Here is a 27,572-nt window from a genome sequence, read left to right as displayed (position 1 = left end):
ATGAACTAAGACTTAAAGGCAGAGAAGTGATAACCAAGAATGGAAGAAGAGAGGCAGTAACCTATGTGTATAGGCTCTGAGTTAGGATGTTGTTAGAGTGTCTACTAAGAGTAATCAGGACTCGGGAGAGTGACTCATAGTTCTTAAAATGTACACAGAGGCTGTCACAAGACTGTAACTTCCTTTTCTCTGTGATGTATATCTGCCCCGTGAGTCAGAGTTTTTTAATAGGCATTACTAGCACACTTACACCCTGTTGTAAATTAATGTAGGAAACAAAACATAACTAGCAAACAGCATGGACACTCTTTCACAAATCAGTGTCTTGAAATTTGGAAATATCCTATATCATAGAATTTCATCTTTCTCTTGCCCTCATATCTGTTCTTTTCCCTTCCCTTCTTTTCTCTGTTCCCATTCTTTTCCTTATGTTATGGGAAGCCAGACTACAACAAAAATTGTACTTGGAATATCGAAACCTGGAAAATTGTGTTAGGTGCATGAAATATTTTTCATCATCACACTAAAATATTTCACTAATCCATGTTGGCTGTTTGCAGCTCTGTGCACCCCCCTCCTTATTAAAATCCTTAAAATCTCATTGTCTTGGATCCCTTTTCCAGGTTTAGATAGCAATTGAGTGTTCATGTCAAGGAGCTAGCATATCTATGCATATTGCATATCTGTGTTGTTTCTGTAGGTGTTTCTGTTAGTAATTGTGGCTTTAAGGATATTCTTATTTTTCTCTTTTCTAGTCCTTAACTGACACCTCCCTACAGTCACTAGATATACCCTTGCCTTGCCTTTTAGCATTTAGTGAATATTATCTATGTCCATCAATGCATTTCACACATTTTTTAACCATCTCTCTTTTTTAACTTTACAAACTAAGGAGAATTAATTTACTTACCTATGTTAGCATGATAACTACCTTAACGTTTTCCTTTGTGTCATTTTGAACATTTAAAATATCTGTAACAACTAAGTTGCATTCAATTTGTTATTAAATAAATGTAATGACATGATTGATTTTGGTGTGAATAATAACATTTGTAATTCCATAATATAATTTTAGGAATAAAATAGTGAATGAGCATATTTTGGAGTTGAGTAACTTTGGTTTTGGCACAGGGTATTCTGCTGAATAGAAATATTCTGTTAATGAGAAACTACTTTTAGTTTCAAGATTATCATTATTTGTGGCTCAATGCTTTGCGTTAGCCTGAGGATTCAAACCAGATTGCTGGGGCTCTAAAATCTGGCCTTATCTACTCAACTAGTTGTGGATCATTGGACATATTTTCTTACATTTCTGTGCACATTTTACACATGCATAGCAATCATAATAGATAATATAATGCATGAGTTTGTTAAGCAGATTGCCGTATTTCAGTTCCTTTGACTAGTATCTCTAAATTCTAAACTTTTTTTTTTTTTTTTTTTTTTTTTTTTATTATCTTAAAAATCTTGCCTTAGGTGAATCAATATCTGACATAATTTACTTTTTGATGTTTGTAAATTAATGTCCAATATAAAATGAAAATATTTTATGGTAATATTTGTTTGGAATTACAAATTTGATGATTAATATATGAAGCATTTAACTTATGGTAATAGAAATTAATCATGTGTTTTTCTCTACAAGCACAATGGAGGAGTTTTTCTTTTTAAATTCTTTTTTGAGCTTTTATCCCATTACCACTTGGCTTTAAAACCAAAGATCTAAATCACCTGGTTAATAGAGCAATTCAGTTAATTGTGTTACAGTTAATAAGTTACATAATTTTAGAATCCATTTCAATCAGTCTTAGCATTCTTAAATGTATTTAAAGAAAAGCTTCTTTGGAAGTAGTCCATTGTGATTAATGAGTTATTTACTTTTCATTTAGATCACTGAATAATAAAGTTTTTTATATTAATATGAATTATGTTCACTTGTAATGATTAACATGTCTATGTGCTTTATGGAGAAGATACACTGACTTATAAGCTGTACACTAAATCTTTATCATCATTATCATCATTAAATACTACCTGAACTATTTACTTTAAACATAAAATCTAAATTTTTAACATGTATAACAATACTTTATTTTCCATATAGGTAGTAAATTAATTGTAAGTGAGTTCACTTAAGATGGTTTCTAAGAAACCATTCATTCTGAGCAATGTATTCGTAAAGTAGGATACCGTAATCAGTTACGATTTCCAAGCAGAAATGTCAGAATACTTCTGGGGATCTTACATTTAGGATTATGAGAACCTAGATTACTGAACTGTAGAACTCTTTTTTATTGATTGTGAAAGTTGAAATCAAAGCAAAAGGAAGTTCTTTTAAATTTACTACATAGGGTTTGATCATGACATGAACACAACCCTTTTTGCTTGCAAAAATTATATACAAATTATATAAAACATATTCAATCTCTTTTTCTCATATCAGACAGCATTACTGAAGTCTTCACTAACATCTACGTGACCAGTTTTGGACCTGTCTCAGATACAGATATGGTGAGTTTTACATTAATAATAATTTTATTTGATGTATGGGAAAGTGGGAGTAATTTAGAATGAACAGCTATTTTTAGCTTTTCAAACTTATGTATCTGCCTCATGTCTACCTAGCATACCCAAATAACTAGAGAGTTAAGGTTTATATCTGTAATGCACAATTCTAGTTTAAGGGTATAAATTAGCCCTTTATAATTTATATTCATTCCAAGACCTGTCTATATAGGTACAGAGTGGTAAACAATTATTTAAACAAGGTATTCATATTACTGAGAATAGTTTCTAGGATTAAGGTACCTGCTTGGACTTTCATAAGTAAAGTCTCTAAAATTTCATGAACACCTACTTCTTATCGAGTATAGACAGTGTAATACATGAAAAACTGCCTTGTCATACATTATAAATATAGACATTAAACACAAACTCCATATATAATAAACATATAGGAGGGGTCTTCATAAAGCTCATGAAAATATACATTATAAAAATCTATGTATGTGTTTCAAAATGTTTGCACCATAATAAATTTATCTTATAATTCTATTTCCATGATCTTTTCAAAGTATCCTCATATAAATCAGCCTAAAGAGAACTAGCATGTTGATATTCTTGCATTCCATGGAACTGGTGTTTATTTGTCTTTTGAATGAGATGGATAGGAGGGGAAAATTGGTTTGGTAGGTTAGAAACTGGTGGGGTACATATGGGAGCTGGGTTCTAGTCCTGGTTGCTCCTCTTCCAGTCCAGTCCACTGCCCCAGGAGGCTCCTTGCTTCAGATCGGTGCAGTGCCGGCTGTAGCGGCCATTTGGGGAGTGAACCAACACAAGGAAGACCTTTCTCTCTGTCTCTCTCTTTCAATGTCTATGACTCTACCTGTCAAATAAAAAAAAAAAAAATAAACTGGTGGGGTAGAATCATCAAAGGTAAATTTTTTATTATATGTATCTTTTTTTAGTTATCAGTCCTTCATTTCACTAACCTTGATGTTCAATGATAGAATTTTTTGCTGAAATAATTTTTCATTTGTTAGTATATTTTGTCAGATTCTACCACATGTCCCAGCTGATGCCTGCCTTGTTTGTATTGTTCTGATACATGTGTCTTTGGTCCCATGATACCTCCCTAGCAAGTTTGTGACACATCATCTCTGAATCTTAAGGATTCATCTCCCTTGTAGCCTCAGGAATGAGAATTAGAGGAGATGTCTGTGTCCCTTTTCTGCCTATTCTTTACTTACCATGTAATCTTTCCTCAGTTTCTTCTTTCTGGTTATCCAAGAGAAAACTGACAAATTTGGAGAATTTCTACCTGAACAAACAAAGGGAAACATTAATTTATGAAGACCATCGTATATTTCCCTTAGGGAACAGAAATACCATGTTTATCCTAGCAAGTTTATTTTCTTCTTCCATCAAAGCCACTTTTCTGATCTCACAGTCCTCTTATAATGACCTGGATGAAAATGTGATGTTCTACGTTGTTGAGAGGTGATTCTCATCTTTGGAGAGTTGACTGATATCAAATACTGTCAAGCTTTAAAAGTTCTTCCTAGTTACAATGTAAAGATTGATGTGTCCTCCATCCTAGTCACTCTGGAATTTAGGCACAGTACTAGAACAACAGGAAAAATACCACTCTTCAACATAATACACTTAACATATTTTGACCTGAGATATTACTTTATCCCTTTTTATAGGTCAATGTGAATAATAAGATCTTAAAATGGCAGAAAGATTTTGTATTCAAAATGCTATTGGTTGACTGAAAAAAAATTCTTGTCTAACTAAATACTACTTGTTTTAGTACAACTTTTCTTATAAATTTTTAAGAAGAGCCTTCTTCATTTTTTAATTTTAAAATTTTATTTTAGTTTTATTTGAAAGATAGAGAAAGCTTCCATCTATGATTCATTCCCCAAATGCCTACAACATTAAGGGCTGGACCAGGTCAAAAGCTAAAAGCTTTTTATGTGATATGTATCCTATAGAATACTATACAGCAGTAAAAAAAAAAAAGGCATCCAGTCATTTGCAACAAAATGGAGGAATCTGTAAAACATCATGTTGAGTGAAATACGCCAGTCCCAAAGGGACAAATATCATATGTTCTCCCTGATCGGTGATAACTAACTGAGCACCTAAAAGGAAACCTGTTGAAGTGAAATGGACACTATGAGAAACAATGACTTAATCAGCCCTTGTCCTGACTGTCGAGAAACAACTAAATATTTTATTCCTTTTAGTATTTAGTATTTAGTATTTAGTGAATTCAGACTCCTCTGCAAGGGTGTGGAGCTACAGTGACATGGAAAAACAGCTGAGTGTAGCGTCTCAAGCTAGTCTATGGGAGTATCCTGCTTTGTAAATGAAATTTTGTAGCATACCAGTCCTTTGAAACTGTCTATAAGGATGTCATTGTGACTAAATCAAGAGGAGAACCAGAAAGCAAAACTCCCTTCTCCTGCTGTGACATTGGAGTGTCCCTTTATCACCCTCTGTTGAAAAAGCCAAACACTGACAGTGAATCTGTCTCCCGTGTCATGAAGGCGGGAAGCAGGCTGGATTTGAAGCTGAGAGGTAGTGCACTGACTATTGGTATTTGTAACCTTTTGTTATACAGGGAAGATTTGGAGTGAGGACTTAGAGCTAGGTTATACAACAGATACTTTACTTGATATTTGCTCAAATATAGAGAAGGAAGATGAAATTGGAGACAATTGAAGTTTCAGAACCTACACAAACATGTGACACAACTCAGACACACACACTGTTACAATAGCCTATTATGGAAGATAGAGCTCAATCAGAAAGCATATGTACATGTTGTGAAGAAAATGATTTGGCCTTCATGATGATCAAAATGAGTGTTTTTAATCTTGATATTAATTTTTTTCTGGAAAACAAGGTAATTACTGAAAAGCTTGAATTCTCTTTTAGTATTGGTGACTAGATCAAGAAATAAAAGTTAACTCTGACACTTTAAGTAGATCAAGATATTATCAGGATGAGAAGAAAAAGTGCGTGTATATATTATCTGTAGGTAAAAGTAGATATGGAGATAGCTAATTAGTGCTTTACAGAAGCATATTTTTCATTGGGCAAAATAAAGAATAAATTTAATTTCACTTTTAATAACTTAGCTAATATATTCTTCTTTCTTTGGTGAGTGCATCCTCAGTAGAAAAACCTAAACCTTTAAGTTCTCCTGCTCAGGTCAGTGAGGCAGATTGGTTGTGACATTAGCCTGGGAGGAAAAAGCAGCATAGCAAAAAGAATTAAGAATTCAAAGAACAAACAGAACACATACACACAGAAACACAGTACTGCCCTCAGAATCATTAACCAGTGTAATTGTCCAAGGAAAGTTGCACATCTAAAGTGTAATTAAAGATTTTAATTACAGAAGTTGCAATTAAGTTAAAAATCTTTTATTTCAACATTTTAAAAATTCATGAGAAAGAAGGTAATTAAACTTTGTAATGTATTAGTAGCTGACCATTGATGACATTTGTAGTAGGCGTGTGCATTTTAGAGATTTCTAACTCACTCCTCTGGTTTTAAGGCTTTTTTTTTTTTCTGCTGGGTTTTTTATATAGGATGCCATTTCCTATCTTAGTGAACATTTTCACTGTGTACGCAAATTCTTTAGCCATAATTGGTTTAAGTATTAATGTTATACCTAAGCCCACTCCAATGGTTGTCTCTTACTAAGTGCTAGGATTAGGGTGTGCACAGTGGAAATTTCAAAGTAACCTTGAGATTTCTGATAGAGAATTTACCATTAGGTTCTTAAGAAACAAATAATTTGGTTAAGTTTGACCTTGATTTATTGACTATGTTGTTTCCATTGGCTAATACTTTTCTTCCTCTATGAAGACAGACAGTACATAATCTCTTAGAATATTCATAAGCTATTGGAATATTATGTGGTTTAGTAGTTAATATCCTAGGGAAACTTAGAAAGTTATTATATCTTAATATCTGGTTATAAATGAATATCTTATCTTTTCACATCTTTCATCCTTTATCAGAGGTTGTTACTTATAAATGCAGCTACCTAAGGGAACCTGGTATAAATATAGCAACACAGTATGTCATAAATAAAGTAAATGTTTATTTACTTTAATGTGGGCATGCAGAAATTTATTAGAATGTTTTTGATCTCTTGGAAACTGGGTTTAGACTTGGGTAACATCTAATAATTCAACAAATATATTCTAGTATAGTTCTAGAATTTATCGGGATTTTACTCAAAATCTGCATTAGCATCATCTGAAGTATGTAAACTAGTTGTTTTCTAGACTACTGCTCAGATCTGTGGACTCATAATTGCTAGTTATGGGGCCTGTCTCCATTTCTTAGGTCAAGGTAAATGATTTTAAGTTGAGGAGAGCATAAGTTCATTATGGGATTGGTGGAGGGTTAGGAGAAGGTAGAGGGCATGTGATGGGTCAGATTTTCTGCTGCCTAGTAACTAATATTAGATGAGGGAAGTACCAGAAGCTAGTTGGAAAGCTGCTGTACTCCAGGCAAGATATGACTATGCGCTGGGCTAAGACAGTGTTACTGCAGATGGAAAGAACTGAAATGATTTGAAGGCTCCCTGTGTGATAGAATTAACAACAGTAAAGTTGATTAGACTTGGTGAACTGTTGAATGAAAGGGTAGAAGAAGTAAAATGCAGGTTGTGGATATGGGGCACAGGAGGAAAAGTTGTGTTTGCTTTTGTCTTGTTGATTGAAAATGTTCTTTTAGACTTGTAGGTTTTATTGGAGATGTTTAGGTACCAGGCAAAAATGTGGCTCCATAGAAGAACTTAGCGTGGAAGCAGTTTGGGGAGACATGGAATGGCAGTTGAATCCACAGGTGTATATAAAATTGTGCATCAAAAAATTAAAGATAAGTAGTCATAATTTTACAGAAACTCTAGAACACTATTATTTAAAGGACAGAAAGAGGAGTTAAAGGGATTAAAGAGGACATGGAGAAGGCATGACCATAGGTGTCAGTTTAAATGAAAGATGACTTCCTTCTCGCACAAACTGTGCTTTGATTCTTAAAAACAAAAGTCAGAAACCATGACCTTTCATTCCTTATCAGATTCAGTGATGTACAGTGATCAGCTATCTGTGTCACAGCTTGTCGCTCCCCGTCTTCGTGGGGGAATGACACTAAACCCTGCCTAGGCTTCATATCCGAGTCACGGCACCATTATGTCGCTCCCCCTCTTCGTGGAGGAACGACACAGGACCCTGCGCTGTTCTTTCGTCTGCTCGGCCCTCCCCGGGTTTGCTGCTGGTTCTTCCTGGGTTGGCTACCGTCCCTTCCACCTCCGTGGAAGGGCGGTTCCCCCTGCCACATTCCCCACTTCCGCGGGGGAGCGGCACACCGCCGGCCGGCTCTCTCGGGGGCTGCACAGGTGTTCCTTCAGATAGATGTTCCCCTTAGATGTTCCTGGTGCATGTTGTCTCTCTCCTCCTTTATAGTCCTCTTCCGCCAATCCCAACTCTGCTACCCACACGCCGAGTACGCTGCTCTCCTCCAATCAGGAGTAGGTCCTACAGTTTATTGGTTGAACTGGAGGCAGCTGTGTAGAAGCTGTTTCTCCCTTCTCAGCGCCATATTGTGGGAGAGCAGATGCATAGAATAAGTCTTAATTCCAGTAACTGAGTCCAGTCCGGGTTGCTCCCCACACAGCTGTCTGTGAAGATGCAATTCTGTAAACTGAAGGTGGTATGGTTCATCTGGTAATAGAGTGAACCCATAGGTTTATCTGACCATAACCTCACTTAGGAGTAAGGTAACAATCCCAAGAAAAAAAGGGTGCATAAAAGTATTCATCCATCATGAGAGCAGGATGGTTGTGGAGACTATGTGTGTCCAACCATAGCTTCCTTGATTTCGTAGAGACAGAGTTTCAATCTCTGCCACCCTCCTGATTCTTTTGTACTAACTGTGTAACAAACAGCTATGCTTTCTAAACATGAAGTGATCTTTAAAACAAAAATTGCAGAAATTGCATGTTCTTTTACCACGTAAATCTGGAACCTGTCTTTTTGGGAGAGCCACACAGAACCTTTATACCTTGATAAAAAATGAGCACATAAGATTTCACTGGTGTTGCTTCCGTAGATTTTCCAGAATATACCACTTTAAATGGAGATAACTGATGTGCATAAGGGCATCTCAGCCCATGATGAAGATTGTTCTAAAGCTTTGCCACAGCAGGATAATGTGCCTTTAAGAACATCAGTGTAGGAGGGGATTTCAAAAGTAGGGAGATGATAATCATGTCATATGGTAAATCAAGAAAAATGTTTATAACAATGTCATTAGATTATGAACACGAAGGTATTTGCTGATGGTGGTAAAAGCAACCAGATTGCAGTGGGTGGAAGCATGTGGGAGGTGAGGAAGTGGAGAAAGAGTGGAGGCAGCATTTTTAAGCAGCAAGGATGAGGTGGGGAGGCAAACAGGGCAGTAACTGTAAGGCATTATACGTATCAGTGAGGCTTATTTTTTAAAGATTGCATCAGACTTCTCCCTGTTCTCTGAACATGCCATTATCTTTAACAACTATCCAGCCTTGCACACAATTTTCCTTTTCCTTTTATACTTTCCTTCTCCTTTGCCAACTGGAGATCATTTACTTATTCAAGACCATGTTCACATTTCATTTCCTCTAATGTCTTTTCAGAATACTCCAAATAGTCCTTTCTTTCTTTGTGCACTACCACATGGTGTTCATACTTTTTTTTATGACATTGTACATAGGATTATAAAAAAAGTCCTCACATGTCCTTCTTCTTTCCTTTAGTCGGAGCTATTAGCTGGCACAACTTGTGTCTGCTCGTTTCAACCAGATTTCACCGTGCGGGAGCTGTAATGCATTAAGTGTAACCAGTACTTGATTCAGGTTGCTCAGAGGGTTGTAAGGGCAGCTGAGAAACATTCGTTTTAAAACAGTGTGATACTTTTTATTGAAATATTTATGGATTAATGTATTGTGAAAGAAGAGTTGGCTGGAAGATATAGAATTGGTACAGGTTTCTAGGAAAAGAAGATAGCTAACAAGGAAAAATAAGGTTTGGCCAGCTGGAAAGCAGAGAGAGAATGCTGTAACACAGACTGGAAGAGCTTGTTGAATTCAGCAATTCTTATACAAAAGTTCATTGTCACTGGTGCCTAGAATGTTCTTAGAGATTTTCGTAGAGATGAGATGAAAGGTTCTCGGAGCCAGATCCTGAATGGAATTATGTTCTTTTATCTACCCCAAATTCAGAAGTGTCTCCAAATATAACTTTGAAACAGTAGATTTTTGTACCACAGAAATTATTGCATAGCCTTTTTGGTAGTATTGACGTTCTTTAAGGTCATTATTATATGGGAGTCTTGTACTAGTTTAGTATAGTTACATAGGCACTCACCTAAAAACACAGAGAGACACTTCGCATCTGCGAATTTAAGGACTCACAGTAGACGCAGGTGACTGCGATCACATCTGGAAGCTGTCCTGCCATCTGCCTTGGCTGATGCCTTTCTCCGTATGTCCCCTTCGGTACCTTGTCACTCAGGATCCTTGTTAGTACATGTAATTTCCAATGCGCCTCTCATTCGTGGACTATTTATTGTACACTCTCTATGTTTAAGGAGGTGTTTTTGGATACTAATGACAAAGCACTGAAGAAAATGTTTGTGATCCTTGCTTTCAGTATGGGGTAAAAGTTGATCAGAGGTAGAGAGATGGGTGAATCCGACAGCGATTCTAGCAGAGAACAATGAATTTACCTGGGGAGATGGAGCACAATGAACCAGAGGCCCTGCACCTGCTTTGGCATTGCTGCAGCATATTGTGTGTGTGTTTGTGTATGTTGAGCAGAGGGATGTTGCTGGACATAAGCAGGCAAAGTATGGGGTGAAGACATGACACAGAGCCCTGCAGGCTATAAGAGTGTTTAGATTTTCATTTCAAGGGTTTTAGAAATTTAACTCACCAAGCAGCAACATATCTTCGTATCTCAGCTTAAAGAGTTCAGTCCAGTGCAATTTAACATCAGTCTCTTATGTCAGGTAGATTTCCCCCCTCTGCTTTCCTTCTCCCAGCCTGGTTTATAGCAATGGGACGTACCCAGGGGAGCAGGCCATGATATACTCTTCCTTTCCTCTTCCTGGGTCTTTCAGAATTGGTCCAAGCGGAAGAGATATTAGAAAAAATGGGGCAAATATCGTTTTAACTACCCGGTTCTGTGATAGTCTCTTTCAGCAATCAATGTTGCCTGCGTGCTGATGGTGATGTTGGCTCTCCAGTGATGCACACTTGTGATTTCTTCTGAGTGATCTTAGCCACTACCTCTGGTGCTTTTCTACCTAACTGTTTGCTGCTGATGTCCCCTCTTTCAGACCCTCATTTGGTTGAATATGAAAGGAGGGAGCAGGATGCTTTGAAGGTGGTTTATGCTTGGTTTTCTTCCTTGACGTCCAAACTGTCTTATAATTTATTTTTTTAATTTTAATTTTAATTTTTTTTGCTAGGCAGAGTTAGACAATGAGAGAGAGAGAGAGAGAGACAGAGAGAGAGAGAGAGAGTTGTAGACAGTGAGAGAGAGACAAAGAGAAAGGCCTTCCTTCCGTTGGTTCACTCCCCTAACGGCCTCTATGGCCGGAGCTGCGCTGATCCGAAGCCAGGAGCTGGGCACTTCCTCCCGGTGCAGGGACCCAAGCACTTGGTCCATCCTCCACTGCCCTCCTGGGCCACAGCAGAGAGCTGGACTGGAAGAGGAGCAACTGGTATTAGTACCTAGAGCCCCAACCGGACTAGAACCCGGGGTGCTGGCGCTGCAGGTGGAGGATTAGCCAAGTGAGTCACAGCGCCGGCCAGGAGCCTTATAATTTCAAGTATGTTGTTTAGTTCTTTAACCCATTCCAAGTTGATTTTGGGGCATGATGTAAGATAAGATTACAATTAAAATTTTTGCTTCTGTATATGCAGTTTTCTCAGCGCCAGTTACTGGAGAGACAGTCCTTCCCGGAGATTCTAATACTGCAGTCTCAGTTCTATAACATAATTCTTACTGTGCCCTTCCATAATTCATGACTAGCATCTACTAGTTGATTTATAAAGCGTAGGGATTTCACTCTACCACTGTACTTGCAAGAGATGTTTCTGTGCGTGGGATAAGGAAAAGAGCATGACTTTGAGTTCAAATGTTGGTTATCTTTTTTAATGATATTGCTTCTGAAATATTTTCCATCTGTGAATTGGGAATAATTTCACATATTTATAAAGCTTTTATGAATTTTAAATGACAAAAATTATTTTTCAAAGTGAATTGCTAGCTACAAATAAGTTATATAACTATTACTCATCTTAAATACTTTTGTTTGATATATTTTAATGATGCATTATTAGAATATAAAATCTTTGTATCAATTTTTAATTACTGATTAAACTTGCCTTGCCCCTTGTTCCAAAGAGAAAGTCCAACTATCTTACCTCTATGATGGTGAAAACATGCAGTGACTGTATTGTGTAATTTTGTGTGTTTTGTATAGTAAAGCTTCATGATTTTGTAGTAATAGGGTTCACTGGCACTCTTTTGAGTTGTTCCTAATTTTCTCAGTTCTTTTCCACAATTTTTGAAACACTGATACTTTTGCTATGCTTTTTTCTCTAGCCGCCTTTGAGTGCTAACTGAAAGTGAGCTTTTCTTGGATATTCTGAGAGTGTTTTTTTTTTTTTTTCTTAACTGCTACATACCAGCTTCATAAGCCACATTTTTTCTTCATTACAGAAGAAACATACTGATTAGATTTTACTCAGGGGAGACTAGCCATTACTAACAAAAATGTATAATGAAATAAATTTTTAATATTTTTAAATACACTTAACAATTCAGAGTAATCAAGATATCACTCCAAGGGCATTTCTGCAATTTGATTGTATTTTAGTGAGTAGATGTAAATCTTCAGAAATTGGCTACAAGCATTGACTTATAATTAATGCAGTCAAGCACTAATGTACATGTTGTCTTCGCCAAGTTAATGTGTCCTTGAAATAATGTTTATATAATAAGGTGTGCAATAGAGAGTGATTTCCTTGTTTGTAGTACAAATTATGAAAATAGCACTGAAAAAATTTACTGTATAACTGGAGATTTGTTATTGTTAGTACAAAAAATTGATTGGAAACTGTGTCCTTGTCTTTGTTCTTCTCATAACAAACTTGGAAATAGAAAATGCACTGAATTTATGTACGATGCCATTATCAAAGAAGGATTTGATTAAATTTCCATGTGGAATTTTTTTGAGACTTTGGAGTATGTGGATACATTCACTCCTCAGTCTCACTTAACAGTCTTACTTCTTTTGTACATAGGCCATAAGGCAGCTGTATGCAATATGTCTTTGTGAGTTTTTGTTTTTTTTTACTAAATTTGCACTTTACTATTTTGTGTATTCTCTGATATTTTTGGTCCTATCATTTGTTTTTCTTTAGAATCTTGATTCATGGATCTAAGTCTTAAGCTTGCATGAAGAAGTCACACTTTTTTATACATTTTTGATAATTTTCTTGTGAAAAACAAATTGAACACTTACTATATAAGCATATCCTTGTGGAAGGTGTGAACTTAATTTTAAGGAAGATTTTCAAGATTTTTCTTTTCAACTATGGGGAATATGCATTTTACAAGCATTTAAGGAATAATATGCAATTAACTTACTTGGAAATGCTGATACATTTAGCAGATATTCAACAAACATTATTTGATTGAAATGTTTCTGTTCTTTACTTTCTTAATCTGGAAAGCAAAAACACACAAACCACATAATCAACTATATTTGTGCATTTATATATAGTGTTATATTTTTACTAATATTAAATTTAAAAATATAGAGTAAATTACACACTTAAAAGCAATGAGATAAAATTGCAATGCATATTTTAAGGAATACTCATATTTATTAATGAAATACTTTTATTTTGCTTGCATTTAAATTGTTATTTATGATATTTTAGCAATATGTCCAAATATGCTTTATTTAATAACTGCTGTAACTTAAAAGATATTGAAATCCAAATATTAGAGTCTAGATTAGTGGTTAAGATGCTAGTTAAAATCACACATCAGAGTATTGGGGTTTGAGCTGGTTTGCACCAGCTCCTGATTCTAGCCTCTTGCTAATGTGGATCAAGGGATATCATGTTAATGACTCAGAAACTAGTTTCCTGCTACCCGTGTGGGAACCTGGATTACATTCTGGCTCCCAGCTTTGGAACTGCAGCCATTGAAGGCATTTGGGAAATGAACCAGCAGATTGGACCTCTGTATGTCTATCTCTTTCTGTCTCTATGCTTCTCAAACAAATGAATAGAAATTGAAAAGATGTGAAAATTCAAAACAATCTATTAATTATTGCTTACTGAATTATTATGTTCATTAAAAAAACCCACAAACCAATTTTAGATGTTTAGCTTCATATTCTGAATGCTTAGTTTTACAAATGACTTACTATTTGCAATGGCACTATGCTACCATTAACTAATATTTTAAGGTACAAAATATGTTTAATATGAAACTCATTATTAAAACTAGTATGCATAACCCATATTTTAAGTAGCCTAAATATTTACTAGTTGTAAATTTACTTTTGCAGAATGTTTTTAGAGTTGGTCATTATTTTAAAATTGTGTTATTAGTATTATTAAAGAGAAACAGGGACAGAGAACATCCATAGTTTACTCTTCAAATGTCTTCAAGAACCCAGACTGGAGAGAAACCAGAAACTGGGAAGATAACCCAGGTTTTTCACATGGATAGCAGGAGCCCAGGTATTTGAGCCATCACTGAAGATTCCCGGGGTCCACATTAGAAGGAAATTGGGTCAGGAGTGAAGCTAAATATGGAACGCAGGCACGCCAACATGGAGTTCAGGTATCCAACCTGGTTTTGTAGACAACATGACTATTCTGATCATCATTCTTGATGTGACTAATGAAGAACTCATATCAGGTATTGAAGTGAAATCTGTTTTTCACTTGTGCTTATGTAATCGTTAGTGTTTTCTTCTATGGTATCTGAGTAGTAATCTTATGAAGGCATTTGTCCGTTCTGTTTGTTAAAATAAAACTAGGCATTACAAAGTCACCTAAATGGACACAGTCACAATTCATTGAAAGAAAATGAATGACACTTCCATTTCTCAACCATGCCGTGTTGCTATTTCTTTTCTTCCCCCGGTATGCTTTGCAAATATGACTTAAGTTTACTTTAATATACTTTCCAGTACAATGACAACACCCATATCATGCCATGTATTATCTGGTGGTAAAGCTTAATTTACTTCTTATTTTAGATAATAATACTATAGAAAAATAGAGATTGTAATATTTTCCTCTGCCACTGAAATTGATGAACATGCCCTACTTTGTAAATCACTACTCCCGTTTTTATTTTTTAATTGCTTCTGTTTACAGACTTGCTCTGCTTTTAGCTACAAATAGTTGCTTATAGTTGTACATACTAAGTTATAGCCAGCCTGGCTCCCTGGGATTAGACTCATGTAACTTCATTGAAGTTTCAAATGTCCTCAAACTATTTTTCTCACACAGTGCTAGGTTGCAATGATGGAACACTTTCTTTGCCCTGTCTTGTAGGCACATCTTTTCCCAATTTACTCTTAAGTGCTGTCTTGCTGCAAGTGTGTCACCTGTTTGCATTACTTCTCAGCCAATTTAACCATGTGACTTATTTTGGCCAGTGGGGTATTAAGACACGTTACACAAGCAATGGCCTGAAATCAGTTTGTGCACTGGGACTTGTTCTTTTGTACTCCTCCCATTGCCATGAGAAAGACAAGCCTAAGATAGATTTCTGGCCTTTGGAGGAGGATGAGAGAAATTTGGAATCAAGCTGAGTTGCCCTTGTAGTCTTAAATGATGACAGTGTAGAACAGCCATGACCATCTAAACTACAGATGCATGAGGGATCCCCGCTAAGGTCGAACTGAGTTCAGTTGAGAACAGTTAACCCCCAGCATCATGACTTCTTCTTCTTCTTCTTTTAACGATTTATTTATTTATTTGAGAGATAGAGTTACAGACAGTGAGAGGGAGAGAAAGGTCTTCCATTCATTGGTTCACTCCCAAAATGCTTGCAATGGCCAGAGCTGAGCCAATCCAAAGCTAGGAGCCAGGAGCTTCTTCTGAGTCTCCCCTGCGGGTGCAGCAGTCCAAGCACTTGGGCCATTTTCCACTACTTTCGCAGGCCATAGCAGAGAGCTGAATTGAAAGAGGAGCAGCTGGGACTCGAACCAGCACCCATATGGGATGCCGTCACCCTCAGGTGGAGGATTAACCCACTATGCCTCAGTGCCAGCCCCATCATGACTTCTAAGTTAATAATGCATGACTGTTATTTTATTTTTATTTTTCACACGGTGATAGCCAATTGGTATCAGCTGGCTTCTAGATTCTACTGGTTAAATTCTGATTTTCCTTACAGGCATTTAACATTCAGAAATAAGGACAGTTCTTTACTGTTTATCCACTTTCACTCTCTGTTCACTCAGTTTATTGCATTCTGCTTCTGCTGTGACCATTCCTAAGTGTCTGCAATCTTTCATCTTTGTTTTGCATTGTTGATCTCTGTATGCCTGTTAGACTTTCTTGTAGTGTGGTACTTTACTCTCCCTCTACTTTGAGTGTATGTAAGTGTGTGCTCTCTGATACTTTCTCTTTCTCAGTTTTCTAAAGTTCTTCCCTTATTTTTTTACCATCAGTTAATTGTGTAAAACTTTTCTATATTTTGTTTTCTGCTGTCATTTTTATCATCACTGCTAAAAGCAATGTATCATGGTAACGGCCAATGTAGTAAGCACAATGAATGTAAATAGACTGAATCAGTTATCATGCTCATTCACTTCTATATTGTCTATGGTTATTTTTATACTAGTTCTCAGAGTTTGGTAGTTGTGATGTTGATCATATAGTTCACAAATCCTAATTGGAACTTTGGGAACAATTTTACCTATCGCTTATCTAGAGTAACTCTTACTGCTTTGTTCTAAGAGCCTGAACAAACAAGATCATAGCAAGCTCACTTAGAAATAGAAAAAGTCCTTAAGAACAAGAAAGAAGATAACTATATTGTGAAACAGTTTTCCACTAGTATGGCACACAGCAGTAAAAAGGAATACAAGTGCTAGGTGTAATGCTATGAATAAATCTCAACAAAGTGACTGGAAAATGCCAAGTACCAGAAAATGTTTACAATGTGGCATCCAGTGCATATATTTACATAGTAGATGGATGAGTACATATATAATAATTTAAGGCATTATTTCCTCATGGAGTGGGGGGAATGTAATTGAGGAGGTATCGACAGAAGAGGGAAGGCTTCAATAATATTTGTGATGACATTTCTGCTAGGTTATTGTTACAAAGTGACTGTAATATTCTTTATATTCTTTTATATATATATGAAAACAAAATAAGGTAAAATTGAAATCCATAATCCCTGTCTTGAAGGTGTGAAAGCTTGTTGGGAGCAGAGGAATAAGTATGTAACTAACTGCAATAGATGATCTTGATAAAATTACAAAGAGAGTTGAATATGTTTTCATGCAGGTGTCCTGTGGACTGGGAGTGTGGCTTTAAGTGGAGTTCTCCAACCAGATAGAGAATTTGAACAGTGTGAGGAATAGCAAAGAGGGGGGATTGTTAGAGTCATGCGTGCTTTGTCTGGTGAGGTGTGGGAAGAAAAAGACAGGTGATGTTGGTCAGATTGGCATTTGCGGGACACTGTGAATGTGCAGTATTTCTGAAAATTGTTTTTTTAGCCAATAAATATTTCTTTACCATAAGTTATATTCATTTTTTAAAAGGTACCTTTAAGTTGATGTAAACATTGACATATGAGTAATTATGCTTTTCAGATACACATTTCCATGTTAGGATTGGTTGACTCCTTGATGTAAAAGATGGTGAGAGGGACCCTTGCCTCATTGCTCCCAATATCCTTCCCCTACTTAGACCAATTTGGATATTATTTTATTTTACATTGCTGATACTTACTTTTAAGAAATGATCACATGAAACTTTGCTAATAAGCTTTATATCCCAGGTGGCAGGTCTCTAGGCAATGATTGCCTTTTCAGTAGCTTCTGAAATGGAAGCTAAAGGAGAAACTCTAGTTTTACAGAACCAATATTTTAAGTTGAAGTTTTATAAAAATTTTTAAATGCATTGTTTGCCTGGAAAAGTAAATATCACATGTACACTAGTTAGGGTGGGATTTGAGGATCCACAGTTGGAAACATTCAGATAAACTGATGAAAGTACTTAGACTCATCTCTTAATCTGTATTTTTTTAAGTTCCACTTACATGGAATTAAATATTGAAAAAATAACTAGACCACAGAGAGTGAGTGTGAATTAGGTTATGGAATTTTCCACTAGGACTGATAGCATAGCCCAGAGTCACTATCTCTTGTTATTTGTAAGCCATTTTCTGTGGCCGATACTTACTGTAGTCACACATTCAGTTTTATAAAGATTATTGGAAATCATTTACTTGATTCAGATTTATGCACAGAGTTTATATTTGCATAGCTATATGGCTCTTTTACTATGGACATAATTTTAGTTTAATGAATTGCTAATCGTCACGCTTATTTTCAAACATGTGACATCAATGGTTTTGTGATTCAACAAAAGTTGCTGAATTTCCAATCTCAGGTGTATAATTGAACATTTTAATTATATTGACACAAATTTTAACAAACAATACATTGTTAATATTGATCACAATTAGGAATTGTAATCTTATCTAAAATGCACACAGTTTGGAGAGGGAGAAAGAGGCAGAAAGATTGGAAGCAGAGATTTGGCAGAGATTATCACTGTTGGACAGTGATAATAGAAGATACTGATTGGTCTGTATGAATATTTCAGACTACATTTTAACATGAGGGAATTTATTTGCAAAACAGTTGCTCTTTTAGTATTCTAATAACTTGTTAAAGTACTTATATTACAATTAATTTCACCAATAAACTTTATTGAAATCATCTATCCCTAACACATTAATGCTAACAATATAATATTTCACCATAATTATAGGATTAAAAAGATATATGATATTGTATAGTTTCTTTGGCAATAAGAGTTGATGAATCACATGGATCCAATAGCATGCTTACAGTTTTTTTTCTTTTGCCCTTTGTTTTTTTATTATTTATTTGATGTTCCTTCTGGAAAACTTTCCTTCTTGTTTTTTCTTAAAATAAGTTATTTAAAACAGCCCACCCAGTCCCTACCCAAGCATATCCACTTTCTAAGCAGTTATAATGTATAGGATGCTAGAGAATGATTTGCCTGAGACCCTATTCAACTGAAAGAGGCCAGATAAATTTATTTCTTTTTAGAGCAATATGATTACTTAGCTAACTGTGTAAATACACATATTTAATCCCTTTGTAAGTAAGAACATATATCAATAATCTAAAGGAAGGATCTTTCTGAGGCAAACTTTACTGCTCTCAATATAGCTCTCTAATCTATTTAAAATATGATTTTCTTGGACCTTTATAGTGTCCTTTTGTACCTAAAACACTTATTTTCAAAGGAATGCACTTTTATATTTCAGGAATATACAATCGATGTTTTCTTTCGACAAAAATGGAAAGATGAACGTTTGAAATTTAAAGGTCCTATGAATATCCTTCGACTTAACAATTTAATGGCCAGCAAAATCTGGACTCCAGATACCTTCTTTCACAATGGGAAGAAATCAGTAGCTCATAATATGACAATGCCAAATAAGCTGCTTCGAATCCAGGATGATGGAACACTACTGTACACCATGAGGTATGTCTTTAGGTCTAAAATGCCATATTTAATACACATAAACCCATAAACTAAGCAGCCAGACAGTGTAATTGACAAGTGTTAGCACAAGCTGAAAATTTCTCCATCAGATTGTTGAAGTACTGGTAGTAGTCTCTGTAAATGGTTGGGTAGTGAAAACTTAAAGGTAAAATAGTAATTATGAGTTTGACTCTCATCTTAGTATGTTATAACTAGAGAAATGCTCTAGTTATTAATAATGGCTTTTTGGTTATTTATTGATCTACCATGCTTTAATTAAGTATAATTTAAATCCATAATTTGCATTTATTTATCAAAGCATAATTTGATTGTTAATATCTCTTCAGATATCCTATCAACATTTTAAGTGACTTTTTAAAAAAAGATTTACTTGTGTATTTATGTATTTATTTATTGGAAAGAGAATGGGAGAGAGAGGGAAAAGAGAGAGAAAGAGGAGGGAGAGATCTTCTGTCTGGTAGTTCACTCCCCAAATGGCTACAACATCCAGAGCCAGCCAGGCTGAAACTATGAGCCAGGGGCTCCATCCAGGTCTCCCACATGAGTAGTAGGTGCCCAAGTACTTTGTCAGTCGTTTGCTGCCTTTCCAGGCAAATTAATAGTAAGCTGGATTGGAAATGAAGCAGCTGGGATTCCAGCCAGTGCTCCAATATGGGATGCTGGAATTTCTAGTAGTGGCCTAACCTGCTATACCACAGCGCTGGTGCCTTAAGTGATATTTAAGCAAGATTTTACTTAATATTTTTATTCTCCTTATAAAGTTATTCTAGAGAACATATTTCTCTTTTAAACAGTGTTCTCATTTAATAAGTCTTTAAATTAGTATATTAGGTGCCATAAACATATATTAGATTGAACCATATGAATTTACCATTTTATAAATTACATTTTATAAAATAAAATTTGCATCAATTTCCTTGGATTTAACCTAGATGAAGTTATCAAGAACTAACTGGTTGTTGAGTCTAACAACATTTTAACAAAGCTCATGAATTAGTATTTTAAAGTTCTCATCATATTAATAACAAAAAGTAAAAATATTCATTTACTTGCATCATGTAATAAAGAAAAAACACAGGTGTAGTAAAAGACATGGAATAAAATAGTTTAATAAAAGATTTAAAGCATAGATAATTCATCAGCATTACATATAAATGAACATTGTTTTCTACACATATGATGTGATGTAATATCACATGAGAAGCGAAATCTGGGTTTTAGTCATCAAAGTTACTTAAGAATGGGCAATAATACAGTCTTAGGTTATTTCTAATCTTTAAAGAATAAACTTCTGAAGACTTTACCCAAAATGGGAGTTTGACTATTCTTTCTGCCTGCCTGTCTGAATCTCTCAACACATTCGTATGCAGTGTGCTAGTTAAACTTTCCACTTTGAGTGTTCTTATGGGTTAAGTCACTGGTTGAATATTTTGGGTTTAGCCATAATATAGGCATATAATATACAGAATTCTGGAAGATATTGCAAAGAGTTTTATTTAAATACTTTATATTAAAATACATTAACCACATTTGTTGGCCACATTTTTCTGCTCATTTTGACAGATATTGTAATAATTTCCTTTTGGTGCCTTCCTTATCCACTTTGCCTTAATGTGAAATAGAATAATTGCAAGCTTTCTTCATAACTCAATTTCTCTGACTACTCTTTCTTGTGATCAGGCAGATACAGGAAAAATATATCTCACATTCAAAATTTAAGTGCAAAATTCAGCCAACAGTCTGATCTCAAGAAAATATTTCTAGGATATATGTCTATATACATATTTATATTTGTTTATATAGTCATATACTGTTGAAAGTATCTATATACCATATGATATTCATTAACAATTTGCTTATTTTTGAAGAGAGCTGCTCTGGGCCAATGAGATGGTGGAGAAGAAAATAGCATTTTTTGCAATTTTTGGAGTTTTTTTTTAATATGTAGCTTTTTACAATTTTTATTCTTTAAGATTTCAAAGCTAGTGAGGTTACTGAGAAAACTATGTTTCAAAACACCTATATATTCATTTTTTCACTTCTTAACATACAGTAAAATACATTTTAATAACTATTATAAGTTATATGTGGACTTTGTATTTATTAATGTCTTCTGAGGGATCACCTGAATGTTAAACTAGATTTATATTAGTTAAAAGAAAAGAACTTAAAGAATTTTCATCTCATTAATTTAGATTGAGAACAGTGATGAGTTATTTTTCTTGACTTGCCAATTTGTTTAAACAAAGAGTGGAATTTTGACTTTTAGGCTTACAGTTCAAGCTGAATGTCCAATGCACTTGGAGGATTTTCCAATGGATGCTCATTCATGTCCTCTGAAATTTGGCAGCTGTAAGTAAAGGGGTGAAGGTATATGTTTTGGGTCAATAATGTCAGAGCTAGTCAGTGGCACTGCTCAATTGTACAATTTCTTTTCATTTACTGGGATGTTTAACAATTTCCCAATAAGATAGAAGTAAAAATACATGCTGACTGCCTTCAGGGAACTAATTAGTGAACCCTCAAATATCATTATATTATAATCACTGTTTAAATTATAGCTTGTTTGCTAAAAATGAATGTGTGTTTTAATACATGTATAAAACTAGACCAAGAGCTTGTTGAAGGTCAAAACTGAAATTTACCTTCTTTTTCTAGTGTTATTAAAAATGCAAAATAAATGCTTTTTTTCATCAACTACAATAAATTGTAAAAGGTAGTTCTATTGTTTATTAAAGTATCTGTCAGCTTGTTGCCAAAGGCAGAGAGATGTGCAATTGTCTCTGCTGCATAACTCATGGAAGGGATATATATATTTTTTTTCCTAAAATAAAATTGGAGGAGGTGATGCTGTTGCTACGTGAAGACAGCTTCCATGTACGTAGAATGGCCTTTGGCCATTTTTAGGTCACGGAGGCTCTATCTGGTATGTCAAGCAGAAGCATTCACACTCCTAGAATAATTGGAAAGGCGGAAGGTCAGATCATCTCCCCGGGTCCCCACATGGCAATCTAGGCAGATTCAGAATACATTTATGAGCACTGTTGAGCAGCATCTCTCTTGTGTGAGCATGTGCCATCCCTGACCTTTCTAGCAACTGTACTCTTTCTGGAACCAATCTTTGTCTATTCTGGGCAGCTTTTGGCTATATATTCTCAAATGAATATAAATGCAGTGCTCTTACCCGATTAGAAATAAATATGACTGAACAGTGTGCCTTCTCTCAAAATGTATCAAACAACAAAAAAGAAAAGAATAATGACTAGTATGAATGCAAAACTCTTGATTATTTTGATGATAATGGTTTTGTGGGATGAATTCAGTTTTGTTTCTTCTGGTCATTCTTATGAAAGGTGGTAGTCCCTAACTTTTTTGAGAATCTGCACTTGTTTACAGACAAAGGCTTCTTGTATTGTCATGGAAAGAATCACTTCCATACTGGCATTTTACCCCAGTGTTATTTCAGTCAACCATGTTATACAATGTAAACATGATGCTGAGAAAACCACAGCAGATGCAGTAGAGAAAAACACATTTGCATTGCATAACTGACATTAAAGTAAAAATTGAAAAGCCTTGATATGAAAAACAAAATTTATTCAAGATGTAATAATGATATAAAAGAATAGGCATTTTAAGTGGGCAAAATATTGTCATTAACACATCAAATATAAATGATGTAATGCCTAAATTGTGAAAATGAAATAAATGTGTTTAAAATACTTTAAATGAAGCTTAAAGATATCTTATAGTGAATCTATAGAGTAATAGAGAATTACATGATTGAGAATATGGTTTTCCCTTTACAGAAGGGATATATGTACCACAGTTTTTGAAAATCACACTTTATATAAGTAATTACTGTTGCATTTTTCTTCACGTTTATATTCTGATACATTCTTTTTTTTTTAAAGATTTATTCATTTATTTCAAAAGCAGAGATTACAGAGAGGGAAGGAGGGAAAGAGAGAATCTTCCATCTGCTGGTTCATTCTCCAAATGGCCACAACAGCCAGAGCTGGCCCAGTCGAAATCCAGAAGCAAGGAGCTTCTTCTTGTTCTCCCATGTGGGTTCAGGGTCTCAAGCATTTGGTCCATCTTCTGCTGCTTTCCCAGACATATTAGGAGGGAGCTGGACTGGAAGTGGAGCAGCTGGGACTTGAACCAGAGGCCATATGGGATGCTGGTATTGTAGACATCAGCTTTACAGGCTACATCACAATGCCAACCCCACATTCTTTTTATGCTTGCTTATAGTAAGAACTTGTTGCATTAGTGTAGAAGCACAGACAAGGCAAGCCAAACCTTAAAGTGTTGGTGAAGGAAAGTTTGCTCAAGGCAGTAATAACATTTTCTTCTAGTCATTTATTATTATCTTATTCAAAAATTCCCCAGCCCACAGAATTGGATTTCTGAAGGTTTATCATTGTCCCCAAATAAAGAAGCATCCTTTCTGTATGTTTACAATTTAAAAATTCAGTCTTTTAAATAAAATTATTACCCACATACTCATACTTTTCCTTTTTGTTTCATTTGATTTCATACTGCCTGAATGGAAACCTAGGGATATTTTGTGCAGTATCCCCAAAAAAAACTATAAGTTGTCTTTTGAGATAAAAACTACTGGGTAATAATATTTTTGGAGTATTTTTCTTGATTACTGTGTAGTGAGATTCAATAAGTAGCTATCTGTGAAATGCAGTGTAAAACTAAAAAGTGTGTTATTTCATTGAATTAAATAAAATTAATTGATGACAGGCAATTTCAACGGGGAATTTTTAATGCTCTAAAACATCTTTCTTTTCCTGTGTACTCTGTTGAAGAATATTATAAAGTCCCCCTGGTTTATGTGTGTTAGTGTACCAGTGAGAGCCTCCAATTTGTATTGCATAACTTTCTGCTATATTTTTTTCACCATACCAAAAATATAAAAATGTAGTCCTGTCTAACTAATGAAATGTAGTCACTGCTTTATTAAAATATGTGGAAGTTTGGTCATTTTATGTAATATATTCTTGGACTGTTCCCCAGACTTCCATCTTCAATGATGGTAAATAACATAATTAAAACATGAATTTATTAATTAATATAGCAAGAACAAAGAGAGAACAACATATCCTATATGTCAGGCCAATACTTGGAGCTAGACGTATAGACATGGATCATATACAATCCCTGTCTATCAGTATTTCACTAATCTCTTTAAAATGTCATCACTTTTAAAGTCTTTCATTAAAATCATAATTCAAAAGTAGTATAATTATACTTGCTTAAAATAACTTCACAAATTATTAAGTTTCACAACTCTGAATGTTATGAGACTCTTTTGATGAAAAGTGGCACATGTGATGTAGTTTTTTAAATGTTGAATTGTGTACATTTGAAATTTTATTAACAATGGGGTTAGAATTTAATTGCATGGGGAAACAAAATAAGCCACCTGATCTGCAAACGAATTGCTAGTTAACTACAACAGTGCTACTGATATCATTATTCTTCCCAGTAGAATCTTTAGTAATTAACTAATCAAATTAATTAACAAGAAATTTGAACCTTAGAATAACTAGAATTCATTCCTCTCTAAATATTGCATAGATAATATCTGCTATCAAAATTATATACATCTTAGTACATACAAATATAGAAGTACATTTAATTTTAGAGTCTTATTTCAAAAATCATTTCACATTATTTACTTGTGGATGTACTTGAGTACATGTATAATGGGGACAATATTTCACTGATAGTTAACAAGTAGCAGTGGCATCTATAAAACCAGATGACATTGCTTTATTTCTTTAAAACACCACACAGCATTAAGTCATAGAGCCATAAACTCTCACTTTGCTGTTACTGAACAGGTGCCCATATGGGATGCTGGCATTGCAAGTCGTGGCTTTACCCGCTGCGCAACAGCGCCGGCCCCTGTGTGCATTCATTTGAAAATAAACATGTACTGAAAGGGGTTGCAACTGGATGGAACCAAAACATTCTGATTAATTTTGCAGGTTGTGCAATAATTAGTTATCATTTTCCAGTGATATGCATTATGTCTTAATAGCTAAGTCTTTTATATCAACTAGGTTACTTTTATGTCCAGAAGTCTATATGATTTGGGATTGTGATTTTTATTTCATGAGTGATTGGTACTTCTACATAAACTGTTTAACCATACTTTGGGCACTAGTAATCTGTTTACCATTATGTCTTCATTCTCTTCCTTGGGACTTAGGGAAATGTTTCAGCCATCTCGTATCCCAGTGATTTTTTTCAGGATCTACAGAAAAAGTGCTCTTTATTCTCAAAGCAGTTGAAGTTATACTACTCTCCTGTTCATGTTTATCTCTCTTCCTCTGCTTCACACCTCATATTGAAGTTGGAAATTCAAAGGACACAATTTTGCCCTAAGAAATGATAAATATGTTTTTAGTACATAGTGAGTGTGTGAAATGAATAACCCTTTGTATTACACTCTACTAACATATTTTTTTCTGATTTTCTACAGATGCATATACAACCTCAGAGGTCACTTATATTTGGACTTACAATGCATCTGATTCAGTACAGGTTGCTCCTGATGGATCCAGGTTAAATCAATATGATCTTCTTGGTCAATCAATTGGAAAGGAGACAATTAAATCCAGTACAGGTTAGTGAATGTGTAAAGGAAAGCAAATGCCCAAGAAAATTAATAGGTCAAAGTCATTGGAAATGCATCAGATTACTTAAAAGTATTTGTTCTGGAGGCTCATGAACTAAAAGCATAGACTTCTTGGAAGCTTTTAAGACTTTCAGAACCTTGGGCTTCACCCTTATAAAATTTGCACTGAACTAAAGTATACTTCTATTTTCAAAGGATGTGTCTTCTCAGACCAGCCAATTATAACATTTATATTCAAACATGTGATGAAAATTTCTGTGTTTTTCTTATTATTTTCCCCTTGTACTGGATAATTTATGACTATTAGACTCTGAACATATAGATAATAACAATTGGCCTGTGAGCTTTTCTATGAAAGGGCCACCCTTATGTGTGAACATGGATTAACGTCCTTCCATCTGGCCACAGTTACAACCCAGGGAACAGAAAGGATGGTAGATACAAGGAGCAGATAGAATTGACTAAAGTACAATGAAGCAGAAATACAATAGTGAAAATTCAGATTTAATGTTAGGGTTAAATTGGAAAAGCTGAACCAGAAGACCAGTCTGGGGGATGGGGCCAGAGACCAACCATTTAAAGCCAAAGAAGAGCAAGTTAGGTCAGTCCTAGCAGAAACTTGAAGGTAGGACCAGTGATGATAAGGAACCTATTCATATAAAATAATCGATTGACAGAGAACATTTATGAATTTTTAATTCTTTTGGTGAGCTAACATCACCTAAAAAGAAAAAAAAGCAACCACATACCAGATCATGGGACATGCAATTCATGTTTCTAGATGCTATAAAAATCATTTTAATTACTCTTGTTAAGCAAACTAGGCATTTGAAGGTGATACAGTTTCCATTAGATATATGGGATAAATTTGTTTTCTTCAGGAACTATTCTTTCTCTGTTCTCTTCAATTTCCAAAATGTTAAAACTATTGCCTATTACAGTTTTTAAGCTTCCTAATTTTTTTATTCCAGGTGAATATACTGTAATGACAGCTCATTTCCACTTGAAAAGAAAAATTGGGTATTTTGTGATTCAGACATATCTACCTTGCATTATGACTGTCATTCTCTCGCAAGTATCATTTTGGCTCAACAGAGAATCGGTGCCTGCAAGAACTGTGTTTGGTGAGTGATTAACTACATACTTTGTAGTGCAGCACATTATGTTTCTTAGCACTCTCTCTCTTGATTCTCAGACCAACACTTAGTGGTGTATGGGCAGGCAGTATTGATTTTACTCTATAGATGAGGAAACTAGGCTCAGGGAAGTGAAATGGAGCTAGTGCCACACTGTCAGTAAAGGCTGTAACCAGGACTCAAACATTATGAAAATACATTCAATGTTTTTTTTTAAATCATATTGTGTATTAATATTTATTTCCATGTTAACAAAGGGAGAGTTTTCTTAGAGGTGTTAACTTAGACTATAACAGTACCATATTTTCAGGGTTGCTGTGTTTATTTTTCTTTTGTTTTTAAATTGAGACAAGGATTTTAGTGATATAAGTTAGAG

General features: G+C 34.9%; 1 protein-coding gene across 10 annotated transcripts in view; it reads left to right on the top strand.

The window, feature by feature from the left end:
• The window catches only part of GABRA2 (gamma-aminobutyric acid type A receptor subunit alpha2), a 140,427-nt gene that overhangs the window by 60,764 nt on the left and 52,091 nt on the right, over positions 1-27,572 (top strand). For all 10 annotated transcript variants that reach the window (XR_011386860.1, XM_051831250.2, XM_051831283.2 and 7 more), the window contains 5 exons: positions 2,444-2,511; positions 19,158-19,378; positions 21,669-21,751; positions 25,905-26,048; positions 27,032-27,184. Coding sequence is in view for 9 of the 10 variants with exons in the window: in XM_051831250.2 (XP_051687210.1) it covers positions 2,444-2,511; positions 19,158-19,378; positions 21,669-21,751; positions 25,905-26,048; positions 27,032-27,184 (669 nt within the window). In the remaining variant the exon portion in view is untranslated. The remainder of the gene's footprint in view (positions 1-2,443; positions 2,512-19,157; positions 19,379-21,668; positions 21,752-25,904; positions 26,049-27,031; positions 27,185-27,572) is intronic.

This window comes from Oryctolagus cuniculus, chromosome 2 (assembly GCF_964237555.1).
Source record: "Oryctolagus cuniculus chromosome 2, mOryCun1.1, whole genome shotgun sequence".
NCBI classification, from domain to species: domain Eukaryota; kingdom Metazoa; phylum Chordata; class Mammalia; order Lagomorpha; family Leporidae; genus Oryctolagus; species Oryctolagus cuniculus.
This window is presented reverse-complemented; position numbering and strand designations above follow the sequence as displayed.